The 26,509-nt window shown below is 42.0% G+C and overlaps 1 protein-coding gene across 5 annotated transcripts in view; it reads left to right on the top strand.

The window, feature by feature from the left end:
* Positions 1–5,372: 5,372 nt before the first annotated feature.
* The window catches only part of BOD1L1 (biorientation of chromosomes in cell division 1 like 1), a 59,518-nt gene continuing 38,381 nt past the window's right edge, over positions 5,373–26,509 (top strand). For all 5 annotated transcript variants that reach the window (XR_009459714.1, XR_009459715.1, XM_059721584.1 and 2 more), the window contains exons 1-10: positions 5,373–5,867; positions 6,157–6,281; positions 7,840–8,030; positions 10,277–10,888; positions 11,588–11,737; positions 14,140–14,309; positions 15,382–15,505; positions 15,826–15,970; positions 17,605–17,671; positions 18,872–25,073. Coding sequence is in view for 3 of the 5 variants with exons in the window: in XM_059721584.1 (XP_059577567.1) it covers positions 5,664–5,867; positions 6,157–6,281; positions 7,840–8,030; positions 10,277–10,888; positions 11,588–11,737; positions 14,140–14,309; positions 15,382–15,505; positions 15,826–15,970; positions 17,605–17,671; positions 18,872–25,073 (7,990 nt within the window). In the remaining 2 variants the exon portion in view is untranslated. The remainder of the gene's footprint in view (positions 5,868–6,156; positions 6,282–7,839; positions 8,031–10,276; positions 10,889–11,587; positions 11,738–14,139; positions 14,310–15,381; positions 15,506–15,825; positions 15,971–17,604; positions 17,672–18,871; positions 25,074–26,509) is intronic.

The following is a 26,509-nucleotide window of genomic DNA, read 5'->3' as shown; positions in this document are numbered from 1 at the left end:
ATTCTGTATGGTGTGCTAATTCACTACGTGCATTATGAAGTTTACTAATAAAGTTTAAGTTTACTGCACTATTCTTCATAACTTCCTGATTACATTAAGCCCAAAATGTAGTTCATTTACTTTCTTTACTTTCATCTCTACATGCTATTATATCATCTGTCACATTGCTTAAGTTTACTGTCTATCCCTTCCCTGACAATCTTTCAACGGCTGCAATTCAACAGGCATATAGAAACTGGGGCTGTGCAAAGCTTTGGTCGCTGATTCCATTTGGAAGAGATTCAGCTCAATTCAGCAGCTGAATCTCAGAATCCAAATCAAATGAGGAGACCCATTGATCTCTCTGAATTGAATCAGAAGCCTCTGATTCAATTTGGAGAGATTCAAAGAGATTCGACAATTCGACCAAAGACACACCTTTGTATGTTTTTTCTACATACTTCAAGGTACCAGGTGGCTTGTGAACACTGAGATGGTTGGGCAGATGGAGCATCCCACAGGACTACTGGGGGGGTCCCCAGCGTGTTTGGCGGCAGACCTGGAAGTAGACCAGAAGCACTTCTGTCCACTTCCAGGTCCACTGCGAAGCATGCGGGGGACCCTCATGCACCCCCCGGCTTGGCGGCTGGTGCCTCCTAGGTCTGGGGGGGAGGCACCTGGGGTCCCCCTGCAGTCAATTGCCAAGCTAGGGGGATGTGGGGGGAGGCAGTCCACCACCAAGCATGTGGGGAGCCCCCCGTGCTCCTGTGGGATGCTCCATCCGCCCCACCATCTCAGCGTTCACAAGCTGCGCCTGGTACCTTGAGGTATGTAGAAAAAACATATAAAGCTGTGTCTATGGCTGAATCGCTGATTCTCCGAATCAGAATCAAATCTTCAGATTCAAATTCAGTCAAATCAAATCAGGACAGTGATCCAAATCAGCTAATCGAATCACTGTCCCCCGAAATAGGCTGAATCTGAATCCAAATCAAATACAGCCTACTTCGCATACCCCTAATATAAACTCTGAAGACCTAACAAGTTAGTTCAGATTAAAAAGAAAAAAATAAGCACCAAAAATGTAGACAGAAGACTATAAGAAGTCCCATTATTGAAAAATGTTGAAGTTTTTGAAATTTAGATAGATGTCTGAATAGCTTTGAAAAACTGCCCTCTCCCCCCATCCCTAATATTCAGTTTTAAATAGCCTCTAAGTTTTTATTGCATGAAGGAGAAACTGCAGCCAAGACTTGGATTTTTGGCCTGCTTTTTAAAATCTGCTGTAGCAGCCTTGTGACCCCTGCTCTTATGATCAAAAGATCTTTGATCATTCCTGCTGCTGCAGATAGCAGTTTTCAACATTTGAAGCAAAACAGGATCTCCATTCATTACACCCCAAATTTTGTGTAATTGCACAATTACAGCTAAGTCCTTTTTCTTTTGTTAAAAATGAGTTACTCATGCTTTTGTCATTCGATATGTAAGCTTACTTTCATCCTTGCTTTGCTTGTTAAGGCAGTGACTTTAGCCAAGGTGGAAAGGAGGCTACAGTATTATCTGTAACTGTCTTTTACTGTTATGTTGTACTGCTATCTATATCTAGCCATTATATATTGGCTTTTTCAGAGAACTATAGCTTTAACTATGACAAGAAACTTCTTCCATTTAAGTCTGCCATTGCCATTAAACAAACACTTTATACAATTCGGCACAAACTCTTCATCAAAACCATTCTGGCCAACTTTTTGTTTTTTCCTTCTATTTGTTCTATTTTTATTTTTCTCCATCGGTTTCCTTTTTTTTTTTTTTACCATCCATTTTCTTTTTTCACTTCCTTTTTTATTTTGTTTCTATTATCCTATCTATACTTCAACAAAAGTGATCTTGCTGAACCATGCTAAATGGGTTCAGGCCAAGAAAACTTGGCAAGTGAACAAGGCCAAATGAGATTTCAACTGAATTAACCTGATCTTCCTCACTCTAAAACACAAATTAATGCATTCTTTGTGTTCCTATTAACTTGGGTTATAAGAATTATAAAAAGGTGCTAGAATGCTGTAACTCCTGCTGTTTTGTTTTTTTCCCAGTTACTATTATGCAAGTCAGTTAATTTCAATTTTTCCAAAAAAAGATTGGACAAATTCTTGGAGGAAGAGTACATCAATAGCTACTGAGATTGGGCCTCTGAATCAAGAATGTCCTAGGCGGTAAATGCTGGAGGTTGCAAGTGGGAGAGAAACAGTAGGGAAAAACCCTTGTCATAGCCTGTACACTCTCCCTTTCAGCCCGTCTGTCAGCCACTATGTGACACTGAGTGTTTTGGTACTGAGAGTTTAGCCATTAAGTCTGTACAAGGTGTGACCCTGACACTTCATGGTCAAGGGCTTGCTGTGCTTGGTGTAGGTGAGTGTTGCAGATCATGTTCTCCAGGATGACCTTCAACACCTTATGGGTCTTCTCATAGATCAGGCTGGAGGTGCATTTCACACCACCGTGGATGGCTGACTTGGTGATGCCCTGGATGTTGTCTCAGAGCAGCTGGTGGCCTCCTTTCCCCAGGCCCTTGGCCCTTTTGCCGCGGCCAGATCTGGAGCCTGGGCAAGATGCACCTCTGGTCTGATGCAGTAAATGGCAGACAGCCACAGCGACAGGCAAGAGGCTCGAGGGTCCTGTTTTAGCAGGAAAATGCCACTAACTTCCTGGGCCCTGCTGATGTGAAAGCATTCAGCCACAGCCCCAGTCACAGTACCCACTAGCCCCATATGCCCTCTCCCTCCCCACTAGGTCTGCCAGATCTTAAATATGAAATTATTGTTTTGGAAGCTCAGAATTATTTTATTTGCTGAAAAACTACCGTACACTGAAAAATATGCAAACAAGTATGGGAATAAATATACAAAATAACATACAAGTAAGTCTCATTCTTATTTACTTTATATTGCTCACTATAACTCACCAGTGAGTGAGTGAAAACTGGGTCATCAAAGTTGAAGCATTTATTTTGAGGCAAACAGTCATAAGAAAGTGTGAATAGCTTTCTCAGCCTCTTGCCAGCTAAGGTTCAGTGTAGGGAGCATCAGAAGCCCTGGACTAAAGAGTCCAGGATGGAGGATGTGTGCCTGTGTGACGTTGCAGTCATCACCCACATGTACTGCCTCCTAACCTGCTTAGACCCAACGGTATCATTGCCACCAGCACCCCCAAGAAGACTGCCCACAAGAGGATCACAAGGCAACCCACCGGACTTGACCTAACCACCTTCCTCAGCGGCTCGCTAGAGGGTGAGTTCGTCAGAGACAGTGGGAGCTTCTCCTTGTTGGAGAGCTGAGCCTGCAACGCCATGTGCCGCCTTGGGAAATGCATCAGCTGTGCCTGGACCTGGATTGAGGAGTGCTGGGAGTCTTGCTGATGCCAGCCCCACATGCCAACTGTGTTACCATGATGCCCCACATGAGGACCTTCCTGGAATGGTTCCTGAAGGACACCATCCACAACAAGTATGCCGGCAACCTGAAGGCCAAACCTGAACCAGGGCAAGGTCTTCGACATCACCTCAAGGTTGGACTCCAACAACCACTTCATGCCCAGCGGTAGCTTTGCAGACTGGCGCTTCCTCCACTGTGCCTGCCTTAACTACCTGCCTCTGAATGAGGCTGTCTCCTATGGCCGCCAGGACAAGAGGTGCCAACAGTGTGGCTACAAGATGGAGACCCTCCCACAAGTGCTGTGCACCTGCAAGTTGCATGCCAGAGACTGGCAGCTCTGCCACAACAGTCCGGGACCAGCTGGTGAAGGCCATCCCAGCCACAGCGGGAGAGATCTCTGTGAACTACGTCATCCCGGGCTGCAAGAGCCAGATGCACCCCGACCTCGTCATCACCAACAAGGAGGCCAAGATCATTATCGTGGATGTAACCATCCCCTTTGAGAACTGGTGCCAAGCCTTCACCAATGCCCGGGCTTGCAAGCGGGAGAAGTATGTCCCACTGGCCGACATCTTGAGAAACCGTGGCTACGGCATGATGGTGGATGTGCTCATTGTGGGAGCACTCGGAGCCTGGGACCCCAGCAACAAGAGTGTGCTGCGTGCCTGCTGCGTCTCCCATCATTACGCCAAGCTGATGCCATCTGCTGGTCTGACACCATCCGCTGGTCCTGCAACATTTACATCAAGCAAATCACGGGCCAGTGCCAGTACACCAACCTCACCAGACTGACCGCCACCGGACAAGACCCAGAGGGGACCATCTGAACCCCCCTCTGCACCTAATGGACTCTGAGAGCTATTTCTCAAACCACAGACCACTCCACTCTACCTGACAAGGACCCCCGCAATAGGACTATGGACTGAGTTAACTTCCTTTGTTCAACCTACCCCCTCCACCATTGCAGACTTCTGTTAGTAGGTCCTTTTTACCTATCTTCTTTCTCTCTGTGTTGCCACCACCTCCCTCCCATACCCCCACCCCAGCCCCCACACCCCCTGGGTTTAGATGGCTAACTTTTTAATTATATAACCTAGTTGCGTTCCTCTCCTCACCCCCATCCCCCTTATGTTAGCCCCTTGCTTGGGCACACTTATAGCTTTGTCATTTTTATTCTTAACATAAGTTAAATCTGGGGGCATCCAAACCCCAAGACCTCTGGGCTGGGTCCTGCACACAGAGTACCTGCCAACAGGACTGGGAATATCTGAATCCCAGGGTGCGCAGTCGGGGGTGGAGGATGCTCGCGGGTTCTAGCCCCATTCATGGTGCTTAGAACAAGTGAGCTCTCAACAGATATGGGTTTCGGAGCCAAATTAGCTGAACCTGTTCCAACTCCTATCGATTGAGCAGAATTCCTACCATATGATTTGGCTCTTTTGATCTGGAACCCGAAATATACTATATTAAAAAAAAACCTCCCTCAAAAATCACTTTAGGCTCCCTGAGAGTGAGTTGGGTTTTGCACATGCTGCAGCAATCAGCTGCCTCAAAAAGTATTGTACGTTTTAAATACTTTAGTACTGATGATCACAAAGCGAGATCCTCTGTACGCCCGGCACACCGCGCGTTCGCAAGCGGCCCAGGTCGAACGTTGGACTAAGACCCCGTGTGAGCCACCTGCGCATGCGCTCCCGCAGCTGAAGCCGGCAGGAAAGGGGGCGGTCCCTAGTCACGCTCCGGGGCGGGGCTAAAACTGGCCCCGCCCTCACGCTCGCTCTGCCCCGGCACTATGGTGCTGAGGGCAGGAAGGGGCGGGGCTTTGGCGGGCACTGCCGGGAAGAGCGCAACAGCGCGGCTCCGCCTCGTCGGGAGGCTGCTGGGGCTAGCGGAGGGCGACCTGCCGTCTGCCAGGGAGACAGCACCGGGGCGAGGCCCTGCAGCTGCTCTCTCAGGCCCGAAGCGGAACGGGGGGGGGGGGGAGAGGGGGGTGCAGCGGCCCTCCAACGGCTCTTCCCCCTCCCCCCATCGCGCTCTTAAAGGGCCCGCAGCGCCGCTCCCCCACGCCAGCCAATCCCCGCGCGCGCCCATGGCATCGCTTCCCGTGTCGTCGCCTCGCGCTCCCTCCCTCCGTTCCCTTTCACTTCCGGGGTCAGAGCCGCGGCGGCCGCTGCTCGGGACCCAGCCGCTGCCTCGGGACCCGGCCCGGCCCGCCGGCCGCCGCGCTCCGTGCAGGCCGCGCCGCGCCGCCTCCCCATGGCCAGCAACCCGCAGCCCCCGCCTCCGCCGCCGCCTCCACCGCCACCCCCCGAGCAGCAGCCGCCGCTGCCCGGCGCCGGGGCGGCCGCGGGGGCCGGCGCGGCGGAGCCCGAGCTTGTGTCGCGCATCGTCAGTCACCTCAAGAGCCAGGGGCTGTTCGACCAGTTCCGCCGCGACTGCCTGGCCGACGTGGACACCAAGGTGTGGGCCGGGCCGGGGGGCCCGCCGGCGTCGCCCTGCGGGCAGACAAGGGCGCTGCGGGCCCGACGGGAGGGAGCTCGTAGGCGGCTTTCCCTTGGCTGGAAGCGCTCCGGCCGAGGCTTTCAGCGGAGTCGGGTTGCTGTTGCGCTGGGGCAGGGGCTGTGTGAAGGGAAGGGGTTAGAGCAGCTGGGGTGGCAAGGTGGGTGCTGGACTTGACTGTCTGTCATGACTCAGTCCCCTGACTGGTGCCTCTGTGTATGCGTGTGTGGTTGCACGCTGTCTCCTGCAGCCCGCCTACCAGAACCTGAGACAGCGCGTGGACAACTTCGTGTCCAACCACCTGGCAACTCATACCTGGAGTCCTCACCTTAACAAGAACCAGCTGAGGAACAACATCAGGCAGCAGGTTCTCAAGTAAGTCTCAGGACACAGAGTTACTTCCATGAGCCACTCAGACCCCAGAGAAATTTGGGCTCCGGTGGTTTGTTTCTCCTTAGGATTTTGTAAAGGAGCTCAAGAAGGTGCACTGAAACCATATGAAGAATTACTGATTTGCCAATCTGTCATCATCAAGAGTTAGTGATAATGGTCCCTGGTTCCGTATCGCCACTTTGGATACTTAAGAGCCATTGGGTTCCTTTAGAGTGTGAGTGCTTCAGTTGTGTCACACAGAGCTCCTAGCCTACTTTCTCTTTTGCCATTTAAATCTTATAAGTTAAGGGTCAGAAATGAACAAATCAAAGGGAGTGAAGTGTTCAAATGTGTTCCCAAAGCAAAATCCACACTGATTTGACTACTTGATTTTTTGTTTTGTTTTGTTTTTGGTTTTTTTTTTGTTTTCTTGTTTTTAAAGAATTATTGGTAAAGTTATGACAAAATAACTTGGAATGAGCATTTCCGGTGCCTATATCATGCTATAGACTTGGTCACCTGTTTTTTTTCTGTCTGTGTTAAGACAAGGATAAATAGTCATTGCTCCAAGCTAGCTTGTATGGATTAGGGCAGTGTTTCCCAACCTTTTCCAGACCAAGGCACACTTACATTAATAAAAATTTTCCGTGGCACACCTGTTAAGGCATTCCCAATCCTCATACTTACTGTAGCTCATTGCTATGGCTAAATTCCTCAGCACACCTGTTCGTTTCTGATGACACGCTTTTGTGCTGTGGCACACGAGTTGGGAAACGCTAGATTAGGCATCCTGTCCTGTCCATTTCTGTGACCCATGAGGAACCTGAAAGGTTCATTATTCATAGTCCTTAAGTATATATGTTCTCATTTTCCCATATTCAATTTTCCCAGAGTTTAGTTGTGGGAATCAACAACTGATGATGAGCAAACATTCTTCTTGTTAGAGTTCATACTCAGTGGAGACTAAATCTCAAGTGAGATGTCACCAGGACAATCTACAGCTTGCTGGCATATTAAAGGCAAACCATTTGACGCTGTAACAGTTTCAATGTTCACTCTTTCTTTTTAATACAGTTAATTTTTTATTTAAACCCTTCTACTTTGTAATTGTTACATCATTGGAGTTGTTGAGATGACAGTTGATATTGTGCTTATTATACCATCACACACTATGAAATACATAGATGCTAAACACCAGTTTTATTGCAATATCTTGAAGGTGCTACTTTATTAGTAGCATGATGAAAAAGCTATTGATATATTTGAGTTATTGGATTCATTTTAGTTGGGATATTTTTATTTATACCTTTCAGTGTGCTGCAAGCTTTTCCAGGCTGGTGGAATTGTTTCTTCCTGTGTGTTTTGGTAGTACATTTTGAATACTAATAAAATTAAAATAATTAGCTAGTAATGTTTTTGAAGCAACTTTTCCAAATACTTTTTAATGCTTTTTTTTTTTTTAGAAGCTCTGCTATAACATGTTTTAGGTGAGTGCAACTATTAATTTAACTCCTGGAAACCATTCACCTTATAGTTAAGTATTAATGTAACTTTGTTTCAGGTCTGGAATGTTGGAATCTGGAATTGACAGAATTATTTCTCAGGTTGTGGATCCAAAGATCAATCATACATTCAGACCTCAGGTGGAAAAAGCTGTCCATGAGTTTTTAGCCACTTTAAATCACAAGGAGGAGGCTGGTCCCAGTACATCTCCAAGCGAAGAAAAAGCAGACACTTCTATCGTTGTACAAGGTATTTTGCCTTTAGACTATATTGTCTGTTTGCTACCTGCACTGCCTAGCAAAAACAACCCTGACTACTACTTTTAGCACTAAACAGTAAATCTTGGCATCAGTAGGATCTCTAAAGAGTAATTCGTGATAATCATTTACTGCTGTCTTGTGTGGAGGGGGAGAAGAAAAGAGGAAAAAGAAGTTAATGATTTTTAACAGCATCACTCGTTCTGTAAAAAAAAAAAAAAAAAAAGTCCAGGAAATGAATTTACCCTAAGTGGTGGTCCAAAACTCCAACACTGTCGCTGCATCCAGACATGCAGGTACATGTGGTTTATGGCCCTGAAAATCTCTTTGCACTACTGAAAACTGCATGCCATAATGTTAAAATGTGCCCCATTGCTGCAGATTTGCCACTGGGATTTCCCAGTAGCAAAAACAAAACAAAAAAAAATACTGAAAGAAAAAAAGTGATGTGGTGCACACTATTGCTCTGGAACAAAAGGAGTTTCAGCCCTTCAGGGAGCTACTCTGGCTGGTGGCCAGAGTGTCTCTACTATTTCATTTTTGCTCCAGTTGCTCTAGCATGCTGGGAGCTAGGTGGTTTGGACAAAAGGCAGTTCGCCCAATGCAGGACAATTTGTTCCTCACCAAAGCACATATGCGGGGACGTGTGCTGCGGCACAAATTTGTGCCACCACTATTTGTGCTGCTGCAAGTACATGCCCCTGCACATCTGAATGCAGCCTATGACTTGCCTTGGAGGACCAACAGTAACTCTGTGGAAGAAAAACTCTTACCTTTCTTTTAGACTACTTGTTTATGTAAGATATATTGAAAAACTGTAAATGTTCTAATGTAATGATGCATAGAAAGACTCAAGTATTTGCATTACTCTCAAGATTTGAGCAGTACAAAGAAGCATTTGGGTTCTGATCTGTTTAGCAAAACTACATTGCTTAAATGGTTGCTAGTTTTCAGATTTTTGGTTGCTCATGTTTTTTAGCTAACAAACTTTCTCAGTGAACCGTGCAACTGAGTCTTCTCCACAGATTTGGTCTTGGGTACAGATTCTCCCAATCAGCACACTTATTTTAAATACCAGCATTTTTTTTCTGTGGGCTGTACTTCCTTTAAATCTAGTAAGTTAATCAGGTCGCTTAAATCAACTATAGCAGTGGGTAAGCACTAATTCATTTAATTCCTCCTTGCCCACTTTCAGAGTAACTGCTAACACCATATCCAGACAAGCACGGCCATGTGGTATGTGGTGCTGCAGACCTGTCTGCAGCGCCACACGCTGCGGTGGGGGGGGGGTTGACACGGGGAGATCCTGGGGTCAGAAGTGTGCAGGGGGCAGTGCACTCGGCAACAGTGTGCGCCACCCAGAATCGGAGCCTGGCTGGCCAGAGCCACGCTTCAGCTGACCACCAGGCTCCAAACAGCATGATCACCATGGCTGCAGCTCCCCCAGGACCCCAGGTAAGGCTGCAACTGTACTGGCCCCAACCTCCCCTACCCCACTCGGAGTAACCTGCTTTGTACCAGAGGGCATGTGGCACAGGTATTCCCCAGGGACAAGTAGTTGTGGTACAAGGTGTGCTGCTGCTTATCCCTGGGAAACAAATGTCTACACTCATATGGACATGGTCTAAGAGGGTAGTCATGGTGCAAAACATGCCCATCTGTTGCATTGAGTCTTCCTTGTTTGTCGTTCTGCACAATATAATATCCACTACAATTACAGTTAATCTGTTTTAATAATGTGACAAGATCATTTTAAAAATTATTAGAGGAAACAATACCTAGCATTTTTCCTGTAATCATCACCAGAACATTTCTTTCAAATTCTGAGGCTACACTGAACTTCAAAGGAATGGAATCAGGCCCTTTGTGGACTACGTCTGCTTATCTTGGCAGCAGCAAAATGTTGCAAAGAGCAAACCTATCAAATCTCAATTGATTTAGTAGACCGGCATCTTGTTATTGGGTAAAAAAATTAATAAATAAATAAACACTGTTCAAAATAAAGCAAAACTCCCAATAATTTAGTTTCTCTTGAAAGGTAAAGTCTTCTCCTCCTCCTCCTCCTCTTCCTCCTTCTCCTCCTCCAGTAAACTCCTGAGATTATAGATTTATTTGGAAAACGCTTCTCCCTCAAAAACAATCAGTCAATATAACAATACCTGTTTTCTTTTAGCAAAAGCTAAAGAAATCTTGGCAAGCTAAAATGTTTTCTTTTTCCTTTCTCTCTCTTTTTTTAAGGTGTTTCTACTGCTGCTCCCAGTGCTAGTGTAGCTAGTGATGCCATGTCCATTTTGGAAACAATTACTTCTCTTAACCAGGAAGCAAGTGCTGCCAGAGCTTCAACAGACAATACAAATTCCAAGAATAATGACAGGCCTTCAAAAAGACTCCTGTCTCAACAGAGTATTGACGGTAGCACAGAAAGAGAGCGAAATTCGGAGGACTTGCCAGACAGAGAGCGAGCTATTTGTGATCCTGAAGGAGAAGGAATTGAAACAGTTGCTAAGTGTGAAGATTTAATTGAGCTCCCGTGTCAAAGTGAGGAGGTCAAAAATGTAATAAAAGATGCTAACAACTTGGTTCATGCAAGCAAAGAAATTCTACAAGAAAGTGAAGACCAGAAAAGCAAACTAACAGAAAAAGGTGACAAGAAACAAGACGGCACTGAGAGAGGGGAAAGAAAGAAGGACAAAAAAGAAAAGGCTGACAAGAAGTCTGACTACACAAAGAAGAATGATGATAACCTAAAATCAAAGGAAGAAAAACATGTGAAAGAGGTAGAATCAGTAAAACAATTGGTTCCAGAAAAGAACAGCAATAAACACAGGGCAGCAGAAAGCACAAAAGAAGGTACAGGAGGAGAAAACTGTTTGTTTTTTAAATGTACTAGTAGGCACGGGTTTTGGGAAATTTTTGGCAGTATAGTTTTTTGATATGGAGTTTTTCAAAGGTGAACTTGAAAAAGATGAGGTGCTAATGATGCTGGCAAGTGTAGTCGTTTAACTATAAGTTTTGAACTACTACTGTCTTTATTATAACAAGCTTTACCTGAGGCCACAGACCACCTCTTAGAAAAGGGGTTGGCAGTCTGCAGGCTGGATCTCCTTTGTAGAGAGGGGCCCTCTCTGGCATTTCAGCAGTGGTGGGGCTCTGTTCACACAAGGCCAGGCAGCAGAGAGAAGCAGTAATCATAGCATTGTGGGCAGGAGGGATAGCAGCCGGGTTAGAGGGAGTGATAACTGCAGCTTCGGAGGCATAGGCTGATTTTTGGATCCCTGCTTGGACCTAAGCTCAGTTAAATTGGCACCCTCTGCTGCAAAAGTATTGCCAACCCCTGGCCTACAGGTTAGATTTACAGGAGAGCTCCTAATTTTGTTTATTTCTACAACCTGAGTTGTTTCACTTAAATTAATGAAATTACTGTGGTTGAAGGAATTGCTGTTGTGTATCTCTAAATCAGGGAATTTCTATAACAGTTAAAATATATTGCAGTTGCCTTATGAAAACAGGTTTGAGATGCAGATTTGATATGTTGTTTTAATTTTTCAGAATATGCTATGGAAGATTCAGATATGGAGGTACTTAGTGATATCACTGTAAGCTCTGTCCATACAAGTGACCTCTCTTCCTTTGAAGAAGAAAGCGAAGAAGAAGTGGTAGTTTCTGATACCACTGAAGAAGGAGAGATCACATCTGATGGTAAACATTATTTTAAAAAATAATTCTCTTGTCACTTAAATGAATAGTATTATAGTATGACTTAATCTCTCTAAAATATAATTCAAAATATACATGTGCATGAGAGTTTTGAGGGGAGGAAAAGCATCTTTTGTTAGCAAAAATTCCTCTCCTCACAAATCTTATCAGCAATAATAGATATTTCATCATATTGAAATATTAGTTCATGATTATTTTGTTATTTTGCAGTCACTCTATTTGTGTGAAGAATTTCAGGATGGTATGGGAATGCTTCATAAAAATGCCTTCTGCTCTCTATTCCCCTTCTTCCCCTACCTTTTTTATGTTTTTGACTCTAGTTCTAACTTGAGTTCAGGTGTCTTGTGGGCAGGCTGTTTTGGAATTGAGGAGTTGGTAAAGCATCACTGTGGCTCCAGAGGCTACAAGCCTTTCTCTGGACTTGTGCCAAAGGCTGTTCCCACTCCATCAAGCTGTAAGTGGGTATCTGATCATTTGGGCTGTGGAGTCGAAACTGGTAGCATGTCATGCTAGCCACATTGTGTCCTTATGTGCATTAGGCTAGAGAACTGGTTTTCAAGCTGAGCTGCTGTGTTTGGGTGGATCTTTGACTGACATGTCCTTAGTGGAGAGGACTTGGATGAGTCCGTGTGTAGGGATAGCAGAAGAAGAAATCGTTGTTCTTTCTGTTTCATTTCTGTCCATTCCTAATCTTGGGCAATTCTAACTTTTTGGTACGTTTTGAGGTTTCAGGAGGTTTGGCCGGGGGTGGGGGGAGGTTGGTTGGTCTGTAGGCAACTGGATTTTCTCATTGATAGAATAGATTGCTTTAGAATAGTATTGACACTGAATCTGCACATGGTGGGTTTGACCTGTAATATTTGACTAAAAATGATCAGAAAGAATTGAGTTACTAACTTGAAATTGTTTGATGTTGGTGTTAATATAATATAGAACAAATCATGTTCAACATTTTATCAGTTCTGATGAAATATGAAGTGAAGACAAGCCTCATGTTTTGGGGATGCAGATACGTTGTATTGTATAGAACCTAAACGCTGGTGTTTATATGTTCGTGTTGAATAACCCTCCCAAAATAAAGTTGATATGCTTGTGCTAACTAGAATACTCTCCAGCCATTGACTAATGTAAAGGGATACACAAATCATTTGGATGCTTTAAGGGGAAGAAAAGAAATCATCTGTGATTTTTCTAAATCAAAAAATTTCCGTTCAGTTTTTTTTGGTATGTGGAAGATGGTTGCTTTTTACTTTTGAATGGGCAAGAACATTTATCTTGCAACTTATTATATGACATACAGGTGAAACAGACTAATATTTATGTTTTTATCTACCATGTCTACCCAATTCTAAAATGACCTGGAATTTAAGATGACCCCCAAAAAATTAGATTCTATATATAGAAAATGTATACATTTCTTCTATTCCAGGTATAGAATCTAATTATTGCAGGGTTGTCTTAAATTTGTTGGTGTGTGTGTGTACGTGTGTCCAACTACAGCAGAGAAAGCAGTGACCAGGTGGAGGGTTGGTCAAGTGACACCCCCCTTCCCCCACCTTTGCCTCCTGCCTCCTTACCACTTTTACACCCTCCCCCAGCTCCCCACAGTCTCTCCTTCCCCCCCCCCCCCCCCCGATAGCTTTGCTATTAGATCCTGCTTGGGCTCTGTTCCCTGATGGGTCATGGAGCTCAGCACGTGGAAGTGCATCCTGTGCCAGGCTGTGCAGCAGCAGCGCTGCTGACCTGTACAGAGTTGCCCTGTATTCTGTTCCCAGGAGGGAGTCCCCCTGACAGTAAAGGAGGTAAAAGGGGACAGAAGGAGGCAGAAGCTGCAGAGAGCAAGCAGGGTAGTGGTAGGGGGGTGGAGAAAAAGTGAGGAGGGGGGCAGGAGACTGCTGTGGGTCTGACTCTGGCCCAGACCCAGGCTCAGGGCCAGAGTCAGAGCTGCAGTAGCTGCCCGCCCACCACTATCCCCCAATTTGTATGTGAATCCAAGATGAAGGGCTTTTCCCCCACATACTGTTTGGGGGAGACGCCTCATCTTAGATTTAAGCAAGTACAGTGTATTAAATACACCCCTAAAATTAAAAGTGTTTTAAAAAAATTAAATGCCTTCTATTAGTATGTATTATTTTATTTATTTACTTTTTTCTCAGAACAGTGGCAACAGCTAAGTTTAGTGTCATTTTCAGGTTCTCATACTCTAGGAACACTCTGTAAACTGTGAATTGGATTTTTGAACCTTTTTTTGCTGCTAGTTTTTTTGTAAAATTTACCAGAAAATGTATATATTATAAAAATAAATAAGTGTATATTGATGCCTTTCTCTAACTTACCAATTTACGTTCATGTTTTACTGGGGGGGGGTTATTATTACTTTTTAGATGAAGAAGAGAAGAACAATCGGAGTAAGACAAAAACTCAGACTAATGAGCCAAGTGATGGAAAAACCAAGCCAGTTCGTCATGCTTATATTCACAAGCCTTTTTTGTATTCCAAGTATTACAGTGATTCTGATGATGAGCGGACTGTAGAGCAACGCCGCCAGTCTATTGTAAGTTTAGTTAAGTGAATAGTTCTATTTCTCTCAGGTTTTGTTTTGGGGATTTTTTTGTTTTTGTTTTTTGCAATACAAAAATTCTGCTTTTCATTTGGCAGTTGACTTCATAGTGGCAACTTTGCTTCTTCAAACCTTCTCTAGTATTATATGACTTGTCAACTCTTCGTGGAAAGAATCTTTTGGTCATACATGGATAACTATTGGCTTATGCAGCTGAGCAAAACTCTAGCTTAGAGAAGAAAGGAAGGCTGGATCTACCTGCAGAGTAACTTATGCCAGAACCCAAGCCTGCTTGGTCCAGAGTAGTAGTCTTCTACAATGCAGTTGCTACTGTTCTTGCAGTAATCTGCTGCTTTATACCAGCAGAAAGGGGGAGAGAAGTTTACGGCTACATGCTGGGCTGTGTGAAGGATTTATTAGAAAAAATGTTGGGTTTCTTATTTCATAACCTTCACATGATATACTGGCTTGTGCACTTCATATCCAGGTGTATACCTCACAGAGCTACTGGGTAAAATTGAACTCTGCAGTTGCCCAGGTAATCTTATGTATAAAAGTTGAGAAAGAAAGAAGAAGTTGGTGTGTGCCATCCAGAAAGAGCGCACACCAACTGCAGGTACTTACTCAGCCTGACAAAGGGTTTTTAAATCCAAAAGCTTGCTAAGAAAATTTTTTCCAACTATTTAGTTGGTCTAGTAAAAGATACCAGATTTACCCAAACAGCCTTGGTCTGAGGGGAAAAAAGAAAACATTGCAAAGTTTGTGAAAGGGCAGAACTTGAAATTGGAGCATGGAGCCAGAGACAAGATTCCACACACTCATGGACTACATGCCTTCAAGACTCGTGACCTCTGTGAAAGTAGTATGCGGTTTAATTATTGTTTGTACAGTGATGTTTAAAAGATTATTGGTTATTTGGTTTCAAGGCGAAACTTTCTGATTTCTGCAGAATTATAGCAATTGCCTTTTGTAGAGCATTTTGTGCTGTTCATAACGATCATCATTGTCTATTTGGCCTGTTGATAAAAAAAAAAAAAAATCCCCCCTTTCTTTTTTTTTTCTTCAGGCCAGAGAAAAAGAAGAGAGACTCTTAAGAAGGCAGATTAACAGAGAGAGACTTGAAGAGAAACGTAAACAAAAAGCTGCAGAAAAAACCAAATCACTGAAAACTGGGAGTCAAGATGCTAAAGGTGTTAAAATAGCAACAACAGCCTTTGTTTTTAAAACAAATAAGGTGAAGTCTTGACTATTGAAGTCAATAGGAGTTTTGCCATTTACTTCAGGGGTCAAGTTCACCTGTTATTACAAATGAACACTTCCTAAAGCAAAGTAGGCAAAATTCCAGTTTCACGTTGTCCACAATGTGAAATGTGCACACAATGTGTGCACAGCTGAAACAACAAAAGCCCAGTTTAGTAGTTTCCAAACTTGTATACAGCATTGTAAGAAACTGAAAGTAATCATAAAGGATATGCTTTTCAAGCACTGTATTTGTATATTGTCATTTTAGGCAAAAGTGGCTTGAACTCAGAAGAGTCTTCAGTCAGAGGTATTGAAATAAAAGCTACTGGCACCAGCATTAAAGATGTGCTTAAAGAACAGAAGTTTTTAGAGAAAAAGGTAGCTCTGAGCAGGAAAAGAAAAAGAGATTCAAGGTATTTCTTTTTACAGATAGATTAATACATATTAACTCATACACCTTTTTTTTTTTTTTTTTTTTTTAAAAAAACCTCTTTATTTTTGCAGTTACCACTTATCTATTCCAATAATAATTTACACTTAATATGTGTGAACAATATTTCAGGAAAATTGAGTTTATAAACTAAAATTTTTAGAAACAAAACTGTGATGCTTAATTTATCGTGAGATAATCTGTTTCTGTTTTACACTCCTAGTTGTATGGTCTTGATAGCATCCTCAGCTTAAGGTCTTACTAGTCTACAACATCATTAAACTGTATGTTACGAACAGCTCTGAAAACCTTTTGTTCATCTGAAAACTTTTTTCCCCTAGCACTATTTTTTTCCCCCTAATTTCCTCCTGTTTCTTTTTTGGCTTTATGCTCTCTTTCTCAGTGCCTGTAAGCAGATCAGTCTTAAGAAGAGTGAATTTAACAAGAAAGCAAACTAAAATGAATTGTTACACTGTCATTTTAATTAATATTACAGCCAAACAACTTCATGGCCTCGCTTTGAAAAGCTAAAAATATGCATGTAAAGTTCCCAATATAAAATGGTCCATGACAAAAATATACCTTGAGAAATAAGGACTTTGAGCTAGGCATAATGGCTTTGGGTTAATAGTTCAGAAATATCAATTAATACAATACAGTGTGCAGTTCAAACTGGAATTTGTTATCTATCCCTCCTTATAAAGGGTACCAGCGAAGTTCAGCTAGTCTGAAAACTTAAGTTGTTTTTATTGTGTTTTTAAATCCAGCTTACAAAACAAGCAAAATTTGTAGAAGATTAAGTTTACATTTTTAAAGGTATGTTCTGTAGAATAAAAATTGGTAGTATAACAATGGATGGGTGAAAGGAGCATGGGCCCCTGCCTAAGGGAAGGGTACCAGAATGCAAGTGTGGGAGGTGTCTTGTCTTGCCCTTCTGTTGCTTATGTTCCATCCCTACCTTCCCCCGCACCCTGGAGCAGCTGTAATTCCAGCAGCTGGCGACAGTAGTGCCTGGCTGACAGCAGTGAATCGTGCAAGCACAGCAGCTGGCAGAAACAGGATGCTGGGGGTCAGGAAGGAAGGTGCCTGAGAGTTAACCTTTTTGCTTCTTTCTTTTCTTTGTTTTTGCTCCTGCAAGCTAGTACTTAAATGGCCTCTCAACATGTTGGCCAACAAATGAAGGGCATGTCTCCCCATGCCGCAGCGAACCACCAGCCACTGCCCCTGATCTGTGCATTGCGTAGACAGCTGTCCATTTTATGCTTGTGTTAAGGAGGAAAATTTGTTCTCCCCTATGCGATGAGTTTTACTTATCCCAATTATTCCTGCAATCTTTATTAATTATAATACTAATAGTTATCAGGCTTTTTCCTCACAGCACTGAATATACTTTTAAGGTTAACTCCACATATTCGTAGTTGGTAAATACTGACCCTCTTTGTAGTTGAGGAAACAGAAACTTAAGTAGTTAAATGCATTTTAAAGGGTTGCACAGAATGCTACTTGATATTTTAATACAAAATTGTCTAAATCAAAAATTGATTAGTTTGCAATTGTTAATGCATTGGTATGAATTTTTACCATGTTTTTCAGTCTGTCTTTGATTCTTTATTTAAGGTATGTGGAAAATAGTTTGAAAAAACAGTGTGAAGATGATCCCAAAGAAACACAAAAGACAAATGAGGTAGGTGTCATGTATTTTTAAATTTATTTCAAAACTGTTTTTTAACTATGGAGAAATGAGGGAATGTTCTATTCTGTTTTTAATTGTACAAAGGGTTGATGTTACTTATAAACAGTACATTTTTCTATTATCAGATTAATATTCATTAATTAGTTTTCTCTCATTCTTTCCATTCATATTGTTTTCTAATCTTGTTTTAACAGTGCTGCTTTGTAAATTTTTTTGGAAGAGCTAATGTAGATAACTCATTTATGCTTACAAGAACCACAGTTAGAAAAAATACCAGCTGAAAGACTCAGTTGGAGTGTCCAGATGAGCAGTAACTTGTGTTTCGCAGGGGACAAGTAGCAGAAGCACAGCAGGTTACCCTGGGTGGGGTAGGGGAAGCTGGGGCCAGCAACTGTGCTGGCCCCAGCAGCCTTACCTAGGTTCTTGGGGGTTTCAGGGAGCGGGAGCTGCAGCTGCAGCATGCCTGTAGCAAGAAGCCTGGCTGGCAGCTGGAACATGGCTCTGGCCAGCCCAGCTCCAGTTTTAGGCGGTACATGCTGCCATCGTGTGTGCCACTCCACTTCCTTTTGGTGTGGAATGCCTACATGTGCGGTATTTGGCGCTGCAGGTGAGCCTGCAGCACCACATACAGCACTCCATGATCATCTGGACATGCCCACTGAGCTCAATCTATATAATCTACCAAAGAGAAAATTTAAAGGGTGACTTCAGCACAGTCTATAAGTAATTAATTATATGGGGAACAGACGTTTGATAGAAACTGCTCAGTGTAGCAGACAACATTTTATGGCTGGAATCTGAAGTTTGACAAATTCAAAGTAATTTTTTAACACTGAAAGTAACTTGTCATTGGCATAATTTACCTAGTTATATTTTATTATGCATCCCTGAATCTTAAAGTCAAGATGAATAGTTTCTCTAAAAGACATGTTCTAGTTCAAATAGGAATTATTTCAGGCAAGTCTGCTGGTTATGATTGTTTCAAATACTTACCTACTTGGTGAGAAACATTTTAAATTTCAGGTTCTTGACATGGTATTTAATTCAATTCTCCGTTCAGTAGCTTACATGAATTCATTAAGAAAACAACTTTCACTTTTACACTGAATTGAGTGGTTTACCCTTTTAATTTAGCTCTCTAAGTAATTCTACTTCTCTTTCTTTGTTCATATCTTTTATTTTGTGTTTTAGGTATGTGAAAAAATCTCAAAGGAGATGAAACATAATCATGGTAAAAGTGAAGCAACTAAGCCTGTCAGAAGACTTTCAGAGTCGGTTCATTCTACTGAGGAAAGCAAAAATGATTCCAAAGTGGAAAAAGAACATAAGAGAAAAATATCTACCTCTGTTCACATGGAAGGCATGCAGCAGGAAAATGAAACAAGGGACCCTAAAAAGCAGCTGGATAGAACAGATACTAGTGCCGAAGAAGTTCAGAAGCAGAAATGCATATTTAAAAATGAAAAATATGTTAAAAAAGATGATGCAGAAACTCAAAATTTGAAAAGTATTACTAAGAAAGAGGTAAAGTCAAACCGAGATAAAAATGAAAAGGAGAGAACTCTTTCAGAAGATAAGTTGTCAGTAAAACATAAATATAAAGGAGACAGCATACATAAAGCGAACGATGATACTGATCTTCATTCTTTGGAGAAGAGCTTGAAAGGAGAGGATAGTGTGCAGAAACATAATCAACTAACAAAGGTTTCTTCAGATGATAAATCGGAAAGAAAAAGTAAACACAGAAGTGAAAGGAAAATGTCAGCAGCTAGCAAAGAAGGAAAAAATGCTTCTGAACACACCTTTAAGAATGATGAAAGTTTGCGTAAAGAAAATAACAAAAAAGACAGACACATTTCTACAGAAAAACCAAAATTAGAATACAAGTCCAAAAGATCATCAAGTGATTCTAGACCACAGAAGGATTCTCAAAGTACTTCAAGGCAACCTGCTTCTGCATCACAGAGAAGGAGTGAAAGCTGTTCAGAAGATAAACATGAAGTGGAATCAGCCAATTCTGACAGTAATTTAAAACAAGAAGATAATATTCATAGAGAAAGACGGAGGTCCAAGAGTCTTGTAGAAGACAAGTTTTTGTTAAAGTCTAAATCTAAAAGTCACAGTAAACAGTCTAAAATACTTGAAACAGACTTGCAAGAGAGTTTCACAAAACAAGACAGCAGTCAGAAACCAGACAAAGATAAGAATATAGACGAAAATGATGCAGAGAAGCAACGCAAATCCAAAAATGAAGATAAAGTTTTTGAGGAAAGCAGTATCCAGCCTGAACTTGAAAGTGGTGCGCACACAATTTATAATTCACAAAAAGAATCTAGTCATAAAGTTAAATTACAACCATCTGAAAAAATAGCTGTAAAAGAGAAAGCCAGAAGTGATAAAGACTTGAGTTGCACCAAATTAGAAAGAAAGTTCTCAATGGAAGGTCACAAAAGCAAAAGCTTAAAGCATAGCAATAAAGAAATGAAGAAGGAAGAGAGTTCTAAATTGGAGGACAAAGACATTAAAGAAATTGACAGTAGTCATGAAAGAATACTAGGGACCACAGTGGGTATGGATAAAAAGTCAAGCAAGAGATTTTTAAGTGAGAACAAGAAAGGAAACTTCTTAATGCAAGAAGTCACAACAAAAGAAGAAAAACAAGCAACAGACGTATTTGTAACCAGCCCTATTCCAGCCACTCAATCATCAGGTAGGACTAATGATGACTCATATTCTGAGCAATGTGAAGTCCCAATGGAGCTTGATTCAGAACAAACAAAAGTACATGCAGCCTCTAAAATAGAAGAAAAAAGCAATAATTCACAAGACAAAGGCTTTGAAAATGTTTTAAAAGAAAATATGTCTGTTCACATTTCAAAGAATGAGTTAAGAAAAAAGTCTGTAGACTTTGAAGCATGTGCATCAGAACTTCCAGGTACAGCTAATCGAAATTCTGAAGAAACAAATGAACGTGAAAACACCTGCACCTTTACTAAAGTAGATGACGCCCTAGATAAAGTGTCCAAACAAGCATCTCAAGATCAAGGCCCCATTCAACAGGGAGCTTATCAAATAAATGTTGTTTATGAAAAAAGTGGTACAATTTTACTTAATGCTCCAGGTAAAGAGCTAACTTCAGAGAATGTCAAAAAACCAAAGAATTTAAAAAACATGGTCAGTCCTAATGAAGAAAATGTTTCTTTAGTGAGTACCTCTTCCAGATCAGAAGATGCTTCCCATACAAAATCAGTAAATAAGTACTTACCAAGTTTTACTGGTTCCTTGGATAGCACATGTAAAAATGAATCTCCTAATTTAGATAGACCTACTTTAAATAGAGACACCTTCATTTTAGATAATGCAGCAACAGAATACACGGGAAAAGGTGGTGGTACTGTGCTAAGTTTTCTCATGAAAGAAGGTGAGGTCACTATGACAGACAAGATAGAAAAAAAGGAAGAGAGTCCCCTAATTAGTGAACAATCAGGAGAGGACAAAAGTGGTTTAATGGGTATTCAAGAAGATTATGCTCAAGTAACTAAGCAAGATGGAGTGCAAGGAAGAAATAAATGTAAAATAACTGATCTAAAAACTGATGAAAGTTTCACTGACAAAGCTGCCGATCATGGAGGTATAACAACAAAAGAACTTGTAGTGAATCCAGAAAAGAAAGAAAGAAAGAGCTTACATACAGGCTGCGCTGCAAAAGAAGAAAAAGAACTTGCCACGGATGTTGTAAAAAAGAATGAGGAACATGATGGGGGTGCTGTGATAGAATCTTCTTCTGTATTAGTGCCTGCCAATGTTACAAGAGATCCAGAAGATGAATTTAAAGATTCTATTACAGCCAGTGGAACAGAAGAAGGTGATGGCCTAATAGATGATGATGAAGGTAAAAGTGAAAGCAATGCAGTAGGCACCAGTGCAGGAAATAGTGAACACAGTATGGCGTGTAACAGGCTAGAGACAACTGAAGCCACTGCAATAGGAACCAGCACAGAGAAGACCATTGAACATACTATAATGGCTACTAGTACAGGAGAAAAGCAGGGTAAAGGTGGTCATATTGTACATTCTGAAAAGGAAGGTGATGCCACAACTACATGCTCAGAAAAAGAAAGTGAGGTTACTGTAATTTGCACAAGCATAGAAGCAGATGAAGGCTTTACAACAGGCATATGGGTAAAAAGCAGTGAAGATTCAGAAGCAGATGTGGGTGAGTGTACTGTTGCCACAGCTGAAGAAGATGGTGGTGGTGTCACAGAAGGATTTGCAGAAAGTGAAAGTGTCCTGACCAGTACAAAGGAGGAAGAAAGTGGTGAGTGCACCATGACTGATGCAGAAGAAAGTGGTAAAGGCTCAGTTAATGCAAGTGGAGTAGAAATTGAGGACCATGTGAATAGTGCTGGGACAGAAGAAAAGGATGATGCTGTAACTAGTGCAGGCTCTGAAGAAAAACGCAAGGCTTCAACTTGTGTAGGTACAGGCAAGTTTGAAGGTTCTGTTACCTGTATTGGTGAAATAGAAAGTGATGGTGCTGTAACCAGTGCAGGCACAGAAGCAGGTGAAGGATCCAGGAGCAGTGAAAATTCAGATGGATTTCAAAGCAACATGGCTAAAGTTGACCAGATGAAAGAAACTGAAGGTGCTGTGACTTGTACAGGTGCAGAAGAAAGAGGTCATAACTTCATAATTTGCTCAGTGACTGATGCTGATGCCCAGGAAGAAAGTACTGTAACTGGTGCATGTGTTGAAATGGTCACAAATAACAATACCAAAATTGGAACAAGGCCCAACAAATGTGAAGATACTGTAAATGGTGAAAGTGCAGTAACCAGCACAGGCATAACAGCAGAAGATGATGCTGACATTGCAGTAGTCTGCACAGGACTGGGAGATAGCAGTGAAGGTTTTGCAGTTTGTTTACGTGCAGAAAAATGTGAAAGTGCCATGGGCAGCACAGGAGCAAAAGAAGATAACATCACTATGATCAGTATAGGCTCATGTGATGATGAAGGCTTTGTGACTAGCACAGGCTCAAAAGAAGATGATGAAGAAGGTGAGGATACTGTGACCAGTACGGGAAGGGGAAACGAAGAAATTGAGCATGCTTCAACATGTACAGGAATGGAAGATGAAAGTGCACTTATTTGTATCAGTGCAGAAGAAGGGGAAAGCTCTATTATCTGCATAGTTGCAGAACACGTAGAAGCTGAATCAGGTGTAGCTGCCACAAATGTAAATAAAGTTGGTGTTGACAGCTTGACTGGTGCAGAGAAAGAAGCTAATGGTGGCTTGACCTGCAAAAATGTAAAAGGAATAGTTGAGAGTAGTGTAACAAGTGCAGGCACAGTAGACGAAGATGTCATGACTCCAAACACAGAAAAAGGTAAGGAAGCCGTAGTCTTGGATACTGAAGGATCTGAGGGCCCCATGACTAGTGCAGTGACAGAGAAAGATAAGGAGCAGTTTGCTCCTGCTAAAGGAAAGGAGGAGAATGCAATGATTTGTGTAGGCAATAGTGATTTTGAGGGTCCCATGACTACCTTGGTTGCAAAGGAAGATGAGAATCCTGTGCTTATTTATACTGACAAAGAAGAAAAATCTAAAGATGACATCCATTCTACAAGTACAGTGGAAGAAGGTGATGCTACCTTACAGTGTTCAGTCACAGAAGTTGAGAAGGGCCCACTTTCTGCTGCAAGAACAGATGGAAATGATGAGAGCTCTTTGACCCTAATAGACACTGAAGAAACAGAAGCACCAATGCCCAGTACAGCCATAGATTTTAAAGGGAGTTTACACACTGCTAGCTGTAGGCAAGAAAAAGATGAGTGTACTATGATTTCCACAAGTATAGTAGAAGAATTTGAGGCTCCCATGCCCAGCGCAGCTAGAGAATGCACTGCTGCAAGGACAGAAGAAATGAATGAAAGTAATGTAGTTTCTATTGATATGGAACTATATGAAGTCCCCATGCCCAGCGCATCCAGTGCTGAAGATGATTATACTAGTCACCCAACTGGTAGTGGCAAAGAAGAAAAAGATGAGTGTGCTATGATTTCAACAAGCATAGTAGAAGAACAAGTGATTCTCATATCCAGTGAAGTCACAGAAGATAGAGTTGAACATGTTGCCTCAGGTGGAGAAGCAAAAAATGAAACAGTAATGATCCCCACAAGTTCAGCAGAATGTTTCAAATCTCATGTGTCCAGTGCAGTCGCACAAGATGAGGATCAATTCACTGCTTCAGGAGCAGAAGAAAGGTATGAAACTGCCATGATCACTACTAGTATGACAGAAGAATGTGAGATAGTTCTGATCAGCACAGCCAGACAACCTAAAAATCCTCTTATTGTAACAAGAGCAGAACAAAAACATGAGACTACCATTATATCTCCAAATGCACCAGAGGAATCTAAAATTGTCGAGACCAGTACAACAACAGATGAACAGTTTGAACTAGCTACTTTAGACCCAGGAGAAAAAAGTGAAGGTTCTGTGATCTTTGTTGGAAATGTAGAGGAATGTGGGGCTCCTATGATTGCTGTTGCCAGCAACAATGAGGATTCAAACACTGCTTCATGTGCAGAGAATACAGAAGAAAATGCTGTAATCACTCTGAGTGCAGTAGAAGAATGTGACAGTCTTTTTACCTTTGCTGTCATAGAAGAAAGTCAGCTTGATGCTGCGAGCACAGAAATAAAAGACAAAAATGATGTGACTTTTAAGAGTACCGCCCAGATTGATTATATCCTATCATCTACAGACTCGGATAAAAGTGATGGTTCTCTGCCTCTGGCTAGTGAAGGAGAAGATGAAAGTGTCCATAGTGAGAAAAAGGAGAATCATGACACTCCTGTGATGGGAGAATCAACAACATCTAAGAGTACAGTAGTTACTGAAGTACTAGGAACTGCTGAGAATACAGTGAAACTCCTGAGTATAGGTAAAACCCTTTGCGTGGAGATTACAGAAACCACAGCCTGTGTTAGTCCATCTGCAGAGGTGAGTACAGACAGTGAAAGAACTGAAGATGATTTGCCGTATGTAGATGTTACATCAGAACTTTCTTGTATGTCTTCAGAAGCTGCAGTGGGTAATGTAGACTACAAGGTTAATACTAATTTGCTGTCAGAAAGTGACTTTTCAGAAATAAGGACTCCACCATATAGGGAACAAACACTTTCATTACTGTCTGAATTTGGAAGTACATTGACTGTAAATACCAGCCATGATGAATTATCTTTAGCGGCAAAACTGGGGAGAAAGAATGACTTGCCTTTGTATGTGGATGAACAGTTTGTGAGTGGTGATAAAAGAAACGCTGTCAAAGTAAATGATGACCTTGGATTTGAAGTTTCTTTAAAAAAAAATACAACCTTTAATTCAGGTGAGTTTTTTTTTTCTTTCTGATTTATAAAAAAAGCAAAAACCAAAAAAACTAAGATCACTTTTCAGTTAATGAAATTAGGCTTATTTTTATGCATTTAATTTGTATATGATCTTTATGCTAAAAATATTGGCTTTCACAGACTTGCATTTGCTAAATAAATAAAATGTTACGTGTGTGTATATATATATATATATATATATATATATATATGATCTTAGATATTACCAACAAAGTAACTTATCCAAATACTCCTTTTGGCATCAATTCACAATTAAAATATTAAGAAAAGATGCTTTCAGATATGCAATGGAATTTATATATATTTGAAAGTACCATTTGTTAATATTTTAATTGTTAATTGATGCCAAAGGGAGTACTTGCATAAGTTACACTGTTGGTATAGCAGTAACTTTGGACAGCTTTGGGGAAAAAAAAAAAAAAGGATACATTGAGATGTATCTAATACACATTCAAATAAATTTTAATAAGGTATGAAAATATATCTTTGTTGAAACATAAGGTAAATGATAATAGAAATGAACTAAGTACAATAGGGATTACAAGGTTTAGTAACAATTCCCTTGAAAATAAGGATTAGTAAGCATCACTTTAGGACAACAGTTCTCACCCAGGGTGCCAGGGCATTATGAAGTACCACAGTAGTTATTGAAGGGTGCTGCAGGAAGCATGAGAAGATAAGCAGATAAAGGCAGGGCTCCAGCTTCAGGTGTGAGGAGATGAGCAGCTAAGGACTACTGGGACCCCTTGCCCTGTTACTGGAAAGTGCCATGGCCTCTTTAAAGGCAGGGTGTTTGTAGGACAGGTACAGACAACCAGAAGGGCAGGGTAAAGGAACAGCCCTGTGGTCAAGTCAGCTGACCAGGCAATCGCATGAGCAGACAGAGGCAGGGATTTAGTAGCATACAAGTCAGAGCCAGAGTAGGGAGTTAGACTTGGAAAGTAGCAGAGTAAGGCCTTGCAGTGAGAGATCACTGCTACTGATGATTTCCTTGTCATGGAGCTTCCTAGGAGAGTGTAACCCAAGGGACCTGATTTAGGGCCTGGAAGAAGTGTGGTAGGTAGTTGGTGGGCTGGATGTTTGCTCTGCTGCCAGAAGGCTTAAATTTATTTGGTGATTTGGGTGGACTAGAAAGGAGTGGCTTGGAGGTCCCATTAGTGCCAGAGTGGTACTTGATTGCCTTGAGCCCTGCCAGCGGTTAGGCTGAAGGCACAGATGAGCCGAGGCGAGGCTGGAGCCTGAAAAGGAGCAGCAGTAGCCCAGAGAGGGGTAGAGCTTGGGGCCAGAGGGCCCGGAGCCCAAGCAAGACAGATAAAGGGCGCAGAGGGCAAGATAAGGGGCTGGAGCCCGGAAACCAGATCCACAACTGGGCTTTGGCTAAGGGACCAGCTAGAGTAGAGGGGTGGAAATTGGG

Source organism: Alligator mississippiensis, chromosome 2 (genome assembly GCF_030867095.1).
Source record: "Alligator mississippiensis isolate rAllMis1 chromosome 2, rAllMis1, whole genome shotgun sequence".
Lineage (NCBI taxonomy): Eukaryota > Metazoa > Chordata > Crocodylia > Alligatoridae > Alligator > Alligator mississippiensis.
The sequence above is the reverse complement of the archived record's forward strand: the minus strand, read 5'-3'. Positions and strand labels throughout refer to the sequence as shown.